Here is a 15400-nt window from a genome sequence, read left to right as displayed (position 1 = left end):
CCCAGACCTCACAACCATAAAGGGCAATGGGCTCTATGACTGATTCAAGTATTTTTAGCCAGATCCTAATTGGTATGTTGAAATTTATGTTCCTTTTGATGGCATAGAATGCCCTTCTTGCCTTGTCTCTCAGATCGTTCACAGCTCTGTGGAAGCTACCTGTGGTGCTGATGTTTAGGCCGAGGTATGTATAGTTTTTTGTGTGCTCTAGGGCAACGGTGTCTAGATGGAATTTGTGGTCCTGGCGACTGGACCTTTTTTGGAACACCATTATTTTGGTCTTACTGAGATTTACTGTCAGGGCCCAGGTCTGACAGAATCTGTGCAGAAGATCTAGGTGCTGTTGTAGGCCCTCCTTGGTTGGTGACAGAAGCACCAGATCATCAGCAAACAGTAGACATTTGACTTCGGATTCTAGTAGGGTGAGACCGGGTGCTGCAGACTGTTCTAGTGCCCGCGCCAATTCGTTGATATATATGTTGAAGAGGGTGGGGCTTAAGCTGCATCCCTGTCTCACCCCACGACCCTGTGAGAAGAAATGTGTGTGTTTTTTGCCAATTTTAACCGCACACTTGTTGTTTGTGTACATGGATTTTATAATGTCGTATGTTTTACCCCCAACACCACTTTCCATCAATTTGTATAGCAGACCCTCATGCCAAATTGAGTCGAAGGCTTTTTTGAAATCAACAAAGCATGAGAAGACTTTGCCTTTGTTTTGGTTTGTTTGGTTGTCAATTAGGGTGTGTAGGGTGAATACATGGTCTGTTGTACGGTAATTTGGTAAAAAGCCAATTTGACATTTGCTCAGTACATTGTTTTCATTGAGGAAATGTACGAGTCTGCTGTTAATGATAATGCAGAGTATTTTCCCAAGGTTACTGTTGACGCATATTCCACGGTAGTTATTGGGGTCAAATTTGTCTCCACTTTTGTGGATTGGGGTGATCAGTCCTTGGTTCCAAATATTGGGGAAGATGCCAGAGCTAAGGACGATGTTAAAGAGTTTTAATATAGCCAATTGGAATTTGTTGTCTGTATATTTGATCATTTCATTAAGGATACCATCAACACCACAGGCCTTTTTGGGTTGGAGGGTTTTTATTTTGTCCTGTAACTCATTCAAGGTAATTGGAGAATCCAGTGGGTTCTGGTAGTCTTTAATAGTTGATTCTAGGATTTGTATTTGATCATGTATATGTTTTTGCTCTTTATTCTTTGTTATAGAGCCAAAAAGATTGGAGAAGTGGTTTACCCATACATCTCCATTTTGGATAGATAATTCTTCGTGTTGTTGTTTGTTTAGTGTTTTCCAATTTTCCCAGAATTGGTTAGAGTCTATGGATTCTTCAATTACATTGAGCTGATTTCTGACGTGCTGTTCCTTCTTTTTCCGTAGTGTATTTCTGTATTGTTTTAGTGATTCACCATAGTGAAGGCGTAGACTCAGGTTTTCCGGGTCTCTATGTTTTTGGTTGGACAGGTTTCTCAATTTCTTTCTTAGATTTTTGCATTCTTTATCAAACCATTTGTCATTGTTGTTCATTTTCTTCGGTTTTCTATTTGAGATTTGTAGATTTGATAGGGAAGCTGAGAGGTCAAATATACTGTTAAGATTTTCTACTGCCAAGTTTACACCTTCACTATTGCAGTGGAACGTTTTACCCAGGAAGTTGTCTAAAAGGGATTGAATTTGCTGTTGCCTAATTGTTTTTTGGTAGGTTTCCAAACTGCATTCCTTCCATCTATAGCATTTCTTAATGTTACTCAGTTCCTTTGGCTTTGATGCCTCATGATTGAGTATTGCTCTGTTCAAGTAGACTGTGATTTTGCTGTGGTCTGATAGGGGTGTCAGTGGGCTGACTGTGAACGCTCTGAGAGACTCTGGGTTGAGGTCAGTGATAAAGTAGTCTACAGTGCTACTGCCAAGAGATGAGCTATAGGTGTACCTACCATAGGAGTCCCCTCGAAGCCTACCATTGACTATGTACATACCCAGCGTGCGACAGAGCTGCAGGAGTTGTGACCCGTTTTTGTTGGTTATGTTGTCATAGTTGTGCCTAGGTGGGCATATGGGGGAGGGAATGCTGTCACCTCCAGGTAGGTGTTTGTCCCCCTGTGTGCTGAGGGTGTCAGGTTCCTGTCCAGTTCTGGCATTTAGGTCGCCACAGACTAATACATGTCCCTGGGCCTGGAAATGATTGATTTCCCCCTCCAGGATGGAGAAGCTGTCTTCATTAAAGTATGGGGATTCTAGTGGGGGGATATAGGTAGCACACAGGAGGACATTTGTCTCTGTTAAGATAATTTCCTTTTGAATTTCAAGCCAAATGTAAAATGTTCCTGTTTTGATTAATTTAATGGAGTGAGTTAGGTCTGCTCTATACCAAATTAGCATTCCCCCTGAGTCCCTTCCCTGTTTCACACCTGGTAGTTTGGTGGATGGGACTACCAGCTCTCTGTAACCTAGAGGGCAACCAGTGGGTCCGTCTCCTCTATACCATGTTTCTTGCAGGATGACAATGTCTGCATTACCGATTTCTTTGGTGAAGTCCGGGTTCCTGCTCTTTAGGCCAAAGGCAGATGACCTCAGACCTTGGATATTCCAGGATGATATAGTGAAGGCTTTTTGTTCCATAAAGTGTCCAATGTTGTTGGTCGGGGTTTGGCCTCAGGCCAGTAAGTGTGAGCAGAGCCTGCTGAGCATCTGGTACATGCCGTTGGCTTGGGCGAGTGTAAGAGTGGGGGTTGGGCCTGTTTGCCCGCTCACTACCTGGGCGTATGTGTGACTTCCATGTTGATGCCCTCTTTGCGGGGGTGGGGTGCATGGGGTGGGCAGGAGTGGCATGGGTCTGATCTGAGGGGGCCTAAATTGGGTGTGGGCATGGTTGATGTGGGGGGGGTGTGTAGGTCTAGGGGGGGGTCCTGGAGGTCTTGGAGGGTGTCTCGCTGGTCTGGGTGGGGTGTCTATTGATCTGTTGCTCCTGTGTGGAGTGTTGGGGCTTCGTTTGAGAGCGATGTCCTTTAGAGTCCGGGCAAAGGTGGGCACTGCTGCCTTGTAGAGGTGGACCTGGTCATAGAGGCTGTTCAAGTCCAGGGTGGTGGGCCAGAAAAACATTTGGTTTTGAGGCACAGTCACGGGAAATGCTTGCGTTTACCCGCTGTATTGTAGCAGGGTGGAAGTCTTTTCGTGGTAGCAGGGTGGAGATAACCACTTGTGCGTTGGGGAAAGTAGAAGAAGCTTTTTCAATCACTCCCTTCAGTGCTGTGGCCACCCTTTCCTGCTGTGCTCTCAGGTCGTTTGTGCCTGTGTGTATTATTATGTGGCTAGGTGAGCCTAGTTTGTCCTCAGACAGAAGGTCTAGGGCGCACTGGGTGTTTGGACACCAGAGTTTAGACACACTGTGTTTGGGAAAAAGTTTTTTTTCTTCTATATATTTCCCATTTGAGTCCATAAGGAGAAAAATCTGTGTCTTGTGTTTGTCCTCAGTGGGTGTGGGGGGGTTGTCAGGAGGGCTATCGGGGTGGCTGACAGGGGGGGTGCTCAGAGGGGGTGAGAGCTGCTGGGCTTGGGGTTTTTCTTTTGTCTGTTCTGCTGTGATGTCGACTCTATGGTCAGGGTCTGGTGTGGACTGTTCTGCTGTGGTGTCGAGACTTTTGTCGGGTGCTGAGGTGGGTTGTTCTGCTGGCGTCTCTGTGGGGATGGCCACCTCCCTAGTGGGTTGTTCTCTGTCACATGCCATCCCCCTCAACCTCTCCTCCAGCAGTCTGATCCTCTCCTCCATCCCCCTCTCCCTCTCCTCCAGCAGTCTGATCCTCTCCTCTAGTGCTTTGTTCTGCTCCTGCTTCTGCTCTTTCTCCTGTTGAAGTTGTCTCACCACTGTACAGAGTGCAGATATGTCTCTCTCCACCTCCAGCTCTCCTGGTCTGGTTAAGGGGTTGTTGTGCTGGACTGTTGTATGGGTCTGTGCTGACTGGAGTGTAATCACCTGCTGTTCCAGCTCCACCTGCCTTACCTCCAGCTGGGTAAATTTATCCTTCATTTCAATGAGGGAGGAGTGCTCTGTACTGGGAGGTTGACTGTTTGCTGAGGGTTGCTCGTCTGTGGGGTTATATGGTGAGGAGGTCTGGTCTGACCCACTTGGGGTGGGGGTATCTTTATCAAGGGAGAGCTTCTCCTGCTGGGCTAGTTCTTTGATTAGATGAAAGTCCAGCTGAAACTGTTTGGGGTTGCCCTGTACCATTACTGTTCCAGACTTATATAGATTTATATTAGCTGACTCCTCGTCCTCGTTGTCAAGAATCCTGAGTTTCCACCCCTCGTTAACCCCCCCTCTCTTGACAGAGGGGTAGTGTGCTAATATAGCACTGTGCCATGCCTGGGGATGGTTTGTGTGGAAGATAAGGTTGCTGATGTTCCCATTTTTGTAATAGAGCAAAAAGTGTCTCTTGATTTTCCATAAGGAGCTTCATTTTGTGATCTTTTCTTGCCTTATCATTCTTAACACTCACAGGGTAATGTATTTTAATTACCTCTGAACAGCGGGAGGCAGCTTCTAAGGCCTCTCCATTTGGTTGGGGTAGACTATTCGACTCTCCTGCCATTGTTGGGCTAATGTGCTTTGACACCTCTCACTTGACACGTCAGTGCTAGTTGAAGCTGTATCAAGCTTGGAAGAATTATGTTACCATTCAGGCCTTATAAAGTAATGTCATGTATTTTTCTTCTTGGCTTTTGGAAATAGAATATAGTTTCAGACTAAACATTACTCACTCAGTTCCAGGTTGGGTGGTGTTTTCAGGTTTCTGTTGTTTTCCAGAGAATATGCTGTAAAGAATTATAAACCTTGGTTGTTGTGAACTTTTCAGGTGATTCCGTAATTCCGTCCAAAATCAGGTTGTAGGTTTTGAGTTTTGATTTGAAGTGAAGGTTATGTAGTAGAGGGTAGCATCCTGCATGTGTTCCTGACAAAAAATCCAAGTTTATCTAACTCTAAACCTATCTTTTTTAAAGAAAATGCTGAAAAATGCAGGAGCTCATCTGATCGTGACCTCTCTCTCTGTCTCTCTCTCTCTGTCTGTCTCTCTCTCTCTGTCTCTCTCTCTCTCTCTCTCTCTCTCTCTCTCTCTCTCTCTCTCTCTCTCTCTCTCTCCCTCTCTGTCAGATCTGTGTGGGGAAGAGTGAGGACAGTGAGGGTTTCCTGAAGCTGAGCAGTGGGAAGAAGAGAGGACTGGTCCCTGCTGAATCCATTGAGGAGATCTAACCTCTGTCTCAACACCAGCCCCCCGTCTCTCTCTGTCCAGCACCCTGTAACCTCCCCACACACCCCTTTAAGGCCTGAGGAGGACCAGCCAGTCCGGAGGTCCTCCAACACCACCATCGTGAGGCCCACCACCCTACTAAACTGAGTGTGGAGCAGTGACAGTTAAGCTTGTGAATTCCAGGTGATGTGGAGGATGCCCCAGCCTTATGCTGGCTGACCTTGTCTCCTCCACCCCAATGTAGCTGACAGCCCGGACTTGAAAGGGTTGGTTTCCCTTCCACAGTGGGTTGGCCTCGGTGTTTTGGAGGACTATCTAAGCCTCCAATACCTCATGTTTTCCTGCTCTAATGTACCTTTGTGTATTAGTGAACTGGGTTTGTCTGTAGTCCACTCCACAAGGGTAAGAGTTTTAGGACTGAAGGACTGGCTGCTGTGGACTCCAATAACTTCCCTCAGGAAGGAAGGAACTTTGAGACTATTTTCTGTCTGGTGAGTCTGGTCTCTCTGTGTGTGATTTGACCGGTTATTTTTCACTGTCCTCTGTGGCTGGATATCATGAGGCTGAAGAATGCAGGATTAAGGCCGTCGCATAATATCCAGTCGAAACGTGGCGCGCCGTTTCGCGCATATATAATGACTAAAATGTGTGCCGTTTTTGTTCGTTTTGGTGTTCGGGAGGTTTTTTCTGTTCGCTCACACAACATTTTGTATTGGGGCAAGTTGAAGTTCGGTAGCCGACGTCTACGCCCTTTCGTCTGTAATTGGTCAACTGTAGTGTTTTCAAATGAAGGTCTTTAAGGGCGTATGAGAGCACAGTCGTGCGCGCACACCTAGCCGAGTTCTGCTAGGAGCAAACAGAAGCTAGTATTAGTATACGTTACCTTCATCAGGAGGATGTACTTGTGTTGTGTGTGGGAGTTCCTGGTTCCTGTTCGTGGACACTGCATGGAAGAAAACATTTGTTCTTTCTCTGATGAACTAGAACAAGCGTCACACTCCTGATGACATCATCACAGATGGACGCCTACTATGATCACAGTAATTCATTTAAGAGGTGACCGTGAACGAGATAATTGCATGCTGAAGGATGTACTTGTTTGAATGCCCGGTGTCAGCGAGATGTTCAGGATACTGGTGATGGTTGTAGGTGTAGGTGCTTGCATTTTCTCTCATCCTTTCATTTGGTCCACCTTCTCTCTCTCTCTTTCACTATCTCTCTTTCTCTCGTCTCTCTCTCTCTCTCCTTCCGTCTTTCTCAGCTATCACATTGGTCCCTTGGCTGGGATTTGACATCAGCTTGATTTAGACTGGCACAAAACTTAACTGCTCTGCAAGGACGGATGGGCGGGCAGGCGGGCGACATGGGCAGAGTACACCCTGGTCAGACCAGACAGCCAGCAGAGGACAGGACAAACTAGGTTTATTTCGACACACACTCTCTCAGATCCTGACTCACCGGCTGACTCACTGACATTCGACCTCGCACTTGACAGGTTCCAGAAGGTCATGGATGTAAGCCCCGTCATTCTATTGTACAGCTGGCAAATCAATCAAACACTTCAGAAAATCTGTTTATCTAGGTCCTATTTATTTAAAAAAAATACAAAATATTCAATTAGATTGGGGCGGTGAATACTTACATAAATACTTCAATGTTTTTTGTTCTCTCTCTCTCAGTAGTGTTTGAATAGCCTAGACTGTAGAAAACATCTATGAATAGAGCCATTGCTAAAAAAAGAAACAAATGGAGCAACAACACCATTTTTTAAACTGCTCTAAATTAGTTTCAATTTTCTGGCCAATTTAGCAGACGGGCACTGAGGAGCCGTGGAAGACTTGGGAAGTGTGTTCGTGTCTTTTGGCTCGTCTGTTTGGTCCACCGCTGGTAAACAAACAACAGCCAAGAGCCAGTCGGCTGGAAAACCACATGAACAGACCTTGTAAGTGTGACAACCGGACATGGTTCCGCTAGTCTGAGGGACAGGGAGCGAGGGATATGGAGAGACTTAGACAAAAGGGGTTGACCCAGGTGTAGAACCATCATAAATCAATGTGTCTCTATGCAGGTTTCTTTGTCTATGGCTGACCAATTCAACATGGATCAAATGTCAGTCTCTCTCTCTCTCTCTCTCTCTCCATTCCCCTCTCTCTTTCCCTCTGTCTCTGACACTATTGGGCACTTTTGCTGCTAGTGGGAGGGGTAGCTGGACTGCTGTATTGTACATGTAAGCATGATTAATGATAGGATAATGGGTTGGATTTCAATGTTTCCATAATGTATTGATTATTTATTGATTTAGACAGATATCTATCTACTTGCTGAGTTGCAGCACGTAGCTGTTACACTGGTGGCATTAATAACATGTCCCCTCCCGCTTCCTGTAATATAAGAATACAGTATATACAGTTAGCCATCTGGAGAGTTAAAGAAGTATGGTGATGAACATATTGGGTGCGTTAGTAAATTCAATCTGGAGTGCCAGAGTGCGCTCTGGGCGTTCGTAAATTCAGATTGTTGGTCAGATTGTCCGATCGTAAATTCAGAGCGTTACGCTCTCTGAGCGTTCAGCGCTCACACTGGAGGAGCTGGCGGAGGAGGAGGCTTGATTCGGGCGTTCAGACCTCATAAAGGCAGTCCAGTACCCAAGCTAACTTGCTAGCTACTTCCAGAAACAAATGAGAGAGCACCTCACTCGGACCAGTTTACTCGACCTAGCAGAGCTGGTTAGGCTGTTTTCATGTTATCCAGAGCGTTTTGTGACTGTAACTGTGCTGCTGGCAACAATTTAATTGCGCTTTCTTTGACGACGTTTACTGACACCAGCCATATTCAACGGGTGTTGAGCGTTCGTAAATTCATCAGTTATATTCTGCGCTCTGGCACACTCAGACGAGAGTGCTCTGAAATCAGAGTAGATAGAATGAGTGAATTAGATAGAATGAGTGAATTTACGAACACACCCATTATTTCATGTTTTGTTCCTCACATAGTGCATTGTAATATGATCATCTTTGAGTCTATATCCTCTGTCTGTGGATGGATGATGTGTCACAGACTGTGATGAATGTTGTTTTTTTCCCTTCCGCTGGGGCCATGTGTTCCTATGTATAGCAAGGACTTCTCTGGTCCTCACAGTGCCAAACCAGAAGCTATACCCAGTCACTGGGTGTACAGCTGGAGGAATTGTTTGTTAGCTTATTCCTTACCGAATTTTCACACAAGATGTACATTTCCGGTAGGGTTCATGTAGACAGAGTCTGTCACCCTTTGTGGACCCTGTTTGATTCGCTCTTCGTGTAGCATTTCTATGTACAGGCCCTGGCCTCGTTTCCCAGTTGCGATGTAACTTAAGCATTACGATGATTTTACCAGATGCATCGTTATTTACGAATCAATTTTTTTAAAGAGCTACTGCCTCTGTAATTTTGGTCATAAAGTCAGTCTCGTCCAAAACAGATTTGCGGGATGATAGGGTACAGTAACAGTTTTCTGTGTTTTTATTTTATTTTTTATCCTGCTGGCAGCACACAAGTACTCATATATTCAAAGCGACGCTGCACTCGACCTGCACTCGATCATAATGCCCATGGTCAATATCCCTATGGGGCAAGTTAGGGACCATCAGTAAATTACACAATATTGGGACATTAAAACGTTAATAGCTCCAAATTTGAATGACTTAAAAACCTCAACCAATAAAAATGTATATACAAGTATTGAAAGCATTTAACCTTTTACTGCAGTGGGCTAAATCAGGGTTACACGGAGTGTTTCTTGGTAGTCTTAAAAATCTACTTTGAAACAAAGTATACACCTCACACACATGGCTATGGGCTTTAAAATACCTTGACCTAGTCAGATATAGTTGAAATGTATTCCATTTTGAGTTTGCATCCCAATATTACACTTTATTTACATCACAGAATACTGAAATATAACAAAACTGTTTGACATAGAAACACCAGATTTTCGGCAGTATTTTTTTTTTTATAATGTTGATTTAATTATGAAATTATGAAAAATATGAATAACATTCCACTCATGAGGCCACTAGGTAATTTGGCTGCATGAAAGAGCTACTAAGACAACCAAAAAATACGCACATGAAATTATTGTCCCATTTACATTGTGTAATTCAATGACATCCCTAACTATCCCCAGAGATACGCTATACAAAGCCAAACCAATCTTCGCCCCGACCGCACACCAGCCAGCTGAAGCTAATTGGCTAAATAATTTGGCTAACTATTCCCACCTGCGAACACACAAGACACCCACATTAAACCACACCCCGGAACCAACTCACGTTTGAATTCAGTCATGGCCGCTAGCATTTATTAACGAATCAAATCTAAAACGAGGCCAAATTAGGAAGTGCAGTCGCCCTTTAAGAGTGTTTCCCAAACAAGAATGTAGCGAGGCATAACGTTTGCGTCGTTAGACCATGTGTCGATACTGATTGGATCAAAATAAAAGCAGCACTCTCAAATCAGCTTTCTCCATTCTAATCTGACCTTAACATTATAATTATAATTATCCCACAATCCTGACAATGGATCACCTCCTATGAGATATTACCACCTACACTATGGCTGCAAATAGGCTATTGATGCGGCTTATTATGCTTCCCCAATAACAATGCACTAAATCACAGAGTGGGCCCATCATTGCGCAAGTGTTGTCACACATCATGAAACACATCGAGGCAAAAATTGTAGAAAAATAGAACTCAATTGATTGAACATTACATTAATTTCAGTCTGATTGAAATAGCCTATATAGGCCATGTATTCTATGTGTCTTTTAAAGCAGTCATCTCGCTTTTCATTTGAAGCATAATTGTATCCTTGACCTGTTTGTAACAAATACTTTGGTAACTTTGTATTTGTAGTTAACTTCGTTTTGAAGTTGTCACAGTCAGACAGATAGCCTAAACATCTTGATTCTATGTTTAGCAGAGATCTGTGAATAAAGTGACGCAAAAGGGCACTTTGGGCACGAGTGGTCTGCAAAGGTTTTTAAGAGCCACGTTACTAACGAAGGCTCTGGGAAAACACCTCGGCTAATAAAGAGACATCGTAAGAACTTTCTAACGATGATCTATCAAGATGAAGGCTCTGGGAAACGAGGCTCTGCACAGTAAGTGTATGTTTTTAGTGTGTGTGCGGATATAGCCTTAGTTAATATCACTGGAAGAACACATGCCTCAATAAAAAAAACTTTACCCCTGACTGAAACTCTGGTGTTGTGTGAGTAACTGTCTCTGCTCTCATTCTCCCTCGTCTAGCCACTTTACTCTTAAATACCAGCATCATGTCCTCTTTGCTCTCACTTCACTCTCACTCCATCATTGTCACTCACTTCCACTCTACAGATGTAGGATCTTAATTTGAGCCAGTTTGCTACAGCAGGACAATAATCCCGCAGCAACAGGAAATGTGATTTATTATGTGGATTATAATAAATAGTCATTGTTAAATGGGTTGATACATTTTTCACAAGGGAAAATCAAGTCTGACGTTTATTTGTGGAAATTCCAAACTTCAGAAGCCTTTTTAAACCTCAAATACACGACAAGTACAACAATACCTGCACTGTGTTCTCCTCCAACACATCTCTTTCTTTTGTGAAAGAACCCCTACACTTCATTTTGCAGGGTAGGATAGTGTGCAGAAATCCAGTAGGTTTGGAAAAGACAATGGTATTCCAGACTCCTTGTTTAAGTATAGGGATAACAAAAGCTTTACTGAAATGGGGCCTACTTCTATGACTGCCAATGACTGCAATCTGGCCTTTCTCTAGTGTGTGTGTGTGTGTGTGTGTGTGTGTGTGTGTGTGTGTGTGTGTGTGTGTGTGTGTGTGTGTGTGTGTGTGTGCTTGTGTGTGTGTGTGTATGTGTGTGTGTGTGTGTGTGTGTATGTGTACATGCCTGTGTGTATAAGTGTGTGAATGTGTGGTGTGGGCACCCTCGCTGGCAGAGTTGTGTTACAGCAGCAGTGGTCTTTTGGTGTCCTCTTGTCTGCCTGTAGTAGCCATCATCTGCCTAATTAGTGTATAAGGAGCAGAGCATGGAGGCAGGCATGCTGAGTGAAACAGTACTTAATGGCACCCACCCACACACAGTCACACACACAAACGCAAATATAGGGGCTAAGTATTTTGATGCTTATACAAGGAACACAAATAGTAAGGAGTTGTGATGTCATTTCCTAGTTTACAACGAGGCTGCTGAAAGGAAGAGATCTGACAGGCCAGAGAGGGAGAGAAGTGGAGGTAAAGAGAGAGGAAGAGAGTGGGGGGGTGGAAAGAGACGGAGGGAGGGAGAGAGGTTCCAGAGGATGCTTCATATCAGAGTGAAAGGTAACACTTTATTTGGATAGTCCATCTGTAGATGCTCTACAAACTATCAGTAACATTTCAACTAACTATCTACTAACCCTAACCTTAACGTTACCCTAACCCTTATTCTAAACCTAACCCTAACTGTAACCTTAGCAAGCAGTTGCTTATCAACAGATAGTTTGTTGATAGTATGGCCATCTGCAGAGTATCTACAGATGGAGAATCCAGACAATCCAAATAAAGTGTGAACAAGTGAAATCCTCACCTCAAAAGAAATTAATCACAAGCTCTATGTTATGTCACTGACTGTCAAACATCCTCTGGTTTTGGGAGTCCTAATGGGTTCATGTTTGTTCATAACTTACAAACCAAAATGAATGAATGGCATGTATGCATGGACACGTCTCCCAAGGGGAATAAACAGGCTGTCCACTGTACCAATTGATCTTCGGATTTCTGTGAGCGTGATAGGGCAAAGCTAGGCTGGGAACCCTACTAAGCTAGATAGAAGGCTGCATGGAAGGCTATCTGAAGAAAGTTTGCTTGCCTGTGCAAAACCCGATCTTAAGGCCAAGATAGTTTACTACACCTAAGGTGAAAACATACACTGAGTTAAGAACACCAAATATCGTAGAGTTTTTTTGCCCTCAGAACAGTCTCAATTTGTCGGGCCATGGACTCTACAAGGTGTCGAAAGCCTTCCACAGGGATGCTGGCCCATGTTGACTCCAATGCTTCCCACAGTTGTGTCAATTTGGCTGGATGTCCTTTGGTTGGTGGACCATTATTGATGCACATGGGAAACTGTTGAGCATGAAAAACCTACTACCATACTCCATTCAAAGGCACTTAAATCTTTTGTCTTGCCCATTCACCCTCTGAATGGCATACATAAACAATCCATGCCTCAAGCTTAGAAATCCTTCTTTAACTTGTCTCCTCCCCTTCATCTACACTGATTGAAGTGGATTTAACAAGTGACATTAATAATCAATCAAATGTATTTATAAAGCCCTTTTTACATCAGCCAATGTCACAAAGTAGGCCGTCATTGTAAGTAAGAATTTGTTCTTAACTTACTTGCCTAGTTAAATAAAGGTTAAATGTAATAAAACATATATATTTTTAAGTGCTGTACAGAAACCCCGCCTAAAACCCCAAACAGTAAGCAATGCAGATGTAGAAGCATGTTGTCTAGGAAAAACTCCCTAGAAAGGCAGGAACCTAGGAAGAAACCTAGAGAGGAACCAGGCTCTGAGGGGTGGCCAGTCCTCTTCTGGCTGTGCCTGGTGGAGATTATAACAGTACATGGCCAAGATGTTCAAACGTTCATAGATGACCAGCAGGGTCAAATAATAATAATCACAGTGGTTGCAGAGGGTGCAACAGGTCAGCACCTCAGGAGTAAATGTCAGTTGGCTTTTCATAGCCGAGCATTCAGAGTTCGAGAAGCAGGTGCAGTAGTGAGAGAGAGTTGAAAACCGCAGGTCCGGGACAGGGTAGCACGTCCGGTGAACAGGTCAGGGTTCCATAGCCGCAGGCAGATTAGCTGAAACTGGAGCAGCAGCACAACCAGGTGGACTGGGAACAGCAAGGAGTCATCAGGCCAGGTAGTCCTGAGACATGGTCCCAGGGCTCAGGTCCTCCGGGAGGGGAGGGAGAGGGAGAGACCATAGCTTTCACCTGGATTCACCTGGTCAGTGTATGTCATGGAAAGAGCAGTTGATCTTAAAGGAAAATTTCCACCCAAAAACAATCTTTTGGTATTTGTTTCATTAGTCCAAACAGAAATTGGCCTCCCGAGTGGCACAGTGGTCTAAGGTACTGCATTGCAGTGCTTGAGGTGTCACTACAGACCCGGGTTCGATCCCAGGCTGTGTCACATCCGGCTGTGACCGGGTGTCCCATAGGGCTGCGCACAATTGCCCCAGGGTCGTCCGGGTTAGGGGAGGGCTTTACTTGGCTCATCGCACTCTAGCAACTCCTTTTGGTGGGCCGGGAAACTGCAGGCTTCCGGTCGTCAGTTGAACGATGTTTCCTCTGACACATTGGTGCTTCTGAGTTAAGCCAGCGGGTGTTAAGAAACTTTGTTTGGAGGGTCATATTTCGGAGAACGCATGATTCGACCTTCGCAACTCCGAAATTGGGGAGAAAAAGGGGTTAAAATACCAAAAACATTATAAATACAGAAATCATCCCCAAAATGCATCATATATGGTTGACTTCTGTATTTTGAAAGTTACATTTCTTGAAAACTTGATTGCTGAAAAGCAAAACATTTTAGGACAATGTCAACAATGGGCTAATGAAACAAATACCAAAAGATAGTTTTTGGGTGGAGTTTCTGAAAACTCAGTGTAAGTTTCTGTCCTGACCCAAAAGAGCCACCACTACAGTAGTAATTCATCATCATTGGCTCACCAGCTTCTATAAGCACTTTACTGTGACGCCCTGCTTCCCATCTGTTGTGAGTCAAGGCCCTCTGTGTCCTCCTCCAACTGATGAACTGTGTTACTCTGCTGTGGGGGACGACTGGACAGAAACTTGTAGTTAAACAATTCCACCTCTCTCCTCTGTTTTTAGTCTCTGTCTGCCTGTCTCTCACACTGATGTTATTCAATTCCTCCCACACTGTCTCGTACAGGGGCGCAACTTTGGTTTTAGAAGTGGGGGGGACATATATATTTTTTGTCCAGTCGGATAGACACTCCAAACAGCCTACCTAACCACTTGGAGGCAGTGTCCGCATGGTCCTAAAGCACACAATTGACTCGTGTTGTATCACATTCCAATGATAAAACTGTGGGGGGGGGGGGCAAAAATGCAATTTCGGAATATGTCCCCACCCCTGTCCCCAGTGAAAGTTGCGCCCCTGGTCTCGTTCCAACAGACACTCACAGACACACTCTCACTCATATCATCCCTCACTTTGTCTCATTCAGTCTCTCCCTCTTCTCTCTCAATGTCTGTTTCTCTCCTTCACATCAGCCTTCTTTCTCCCTTCCTCGCTCTCTCTCTTCCCTTCTCCCTCTCTTTCTCTGATTCATCACTGTTGACTGTGAACGACTGACTCACTCCCTCTTGTTCATAGTTATGGGGCTTGTGATCGGAGTTATTGAAAGGAGTTCTCCGTTAAGCCTTCATCTATATTCACCCCGACACATTAGGTGATGAGAAGAGGGGGAGGAGTAGGGGGAGCAAGAGGAGAGGAGGGTGTGAGAGGAGAGGAGAGGAGAGGAGAGGAGAGGAGAGGAGAGGAGAGGAGAGGAGAGGAGAGGAGAGGAGAGGAGAGGAGAGGAGAGGAGAGGGCACTGAATATGAAATTATTCATTAATAATAGCTCATCTCCTGACGCTGTTCAGGCTCAACTCGGCTAATGTGTGACTCTAAAGGTACTAAACAGACAGCGAGTGGCAATTATCGGGCTTTATGAATCTGGTTGTGTCTGAGACATTGCACGGTGATGTTAGTACTGGCCAGCCCCACACAGACAGACTGGTCCTCAGGGTGGCACACATTGTTTGTGGCCCCTGAATAAATGTCTGAAATCGTTATTCAAAAAGCCTCATGCGGTTGTTACCATCACTGTCTGACAACCTTTTGGCACTGACTGGCTGGACAGACGAATAGCTTGTTTGTGTGCTTGTGTCTGTTCTGTCCTGTCCTAGATGCTGGAGAGCCTGGACAAACTGGCGGATGGCGCATCATCTGGTGTGGTGTGGCATGTTGTTTGTCTTTAACACTCTTTTTTAACTTTCACATTTGCTCCTATTCTCTCAGCCTCCACACTGTT

The 15400-nt window shown here is 44.6% G+C and overlaps 1 protein-coding gene across 1 annotated transcript in view; it reads left to right on the top strand.

Annotated features, from left to right (window-relative positions):
* The window catches only part of LOC139578918 (SH3 and cysteine-rich domain-containing protein 2-like), a 63628-nt gene extending 53126 nt beyond the window's left edge, over positions 1 to 10502 (top strand). The window contains exon 11 of the mRNA XM_071407052.1: positions 5166 to 10502. Within this exon, the coding sequence (XP_071263153.1) occupies positions 5166 to 5264 (99 nt within the window). The 3' untranslated portion in view covers positions 5265 to 10502. The remainder of the gene's footprint in view (positions 1 to 5165) is intronic.
* The last annotated feature ends 4898 nt before the right edge of the window (positions 10503 to 15400 follow it).

This window comes from Salvelinus alpinus, chromosome 1, assembly GCF_045679555.1.
Source record: "Salvelinus alpinus chromosome 1, SLU_Salpinus.1, whole genome shotgun sequence".
NCBI lineage: Eukaryota > Metazoa > Chordata > Actinopteri > Salmoniformes > Salmonidae > Salvelinus > Salvelinus alpinus.
This window is presented reverse-complemented; position numbering and strand designations above follow the sequence as displayed.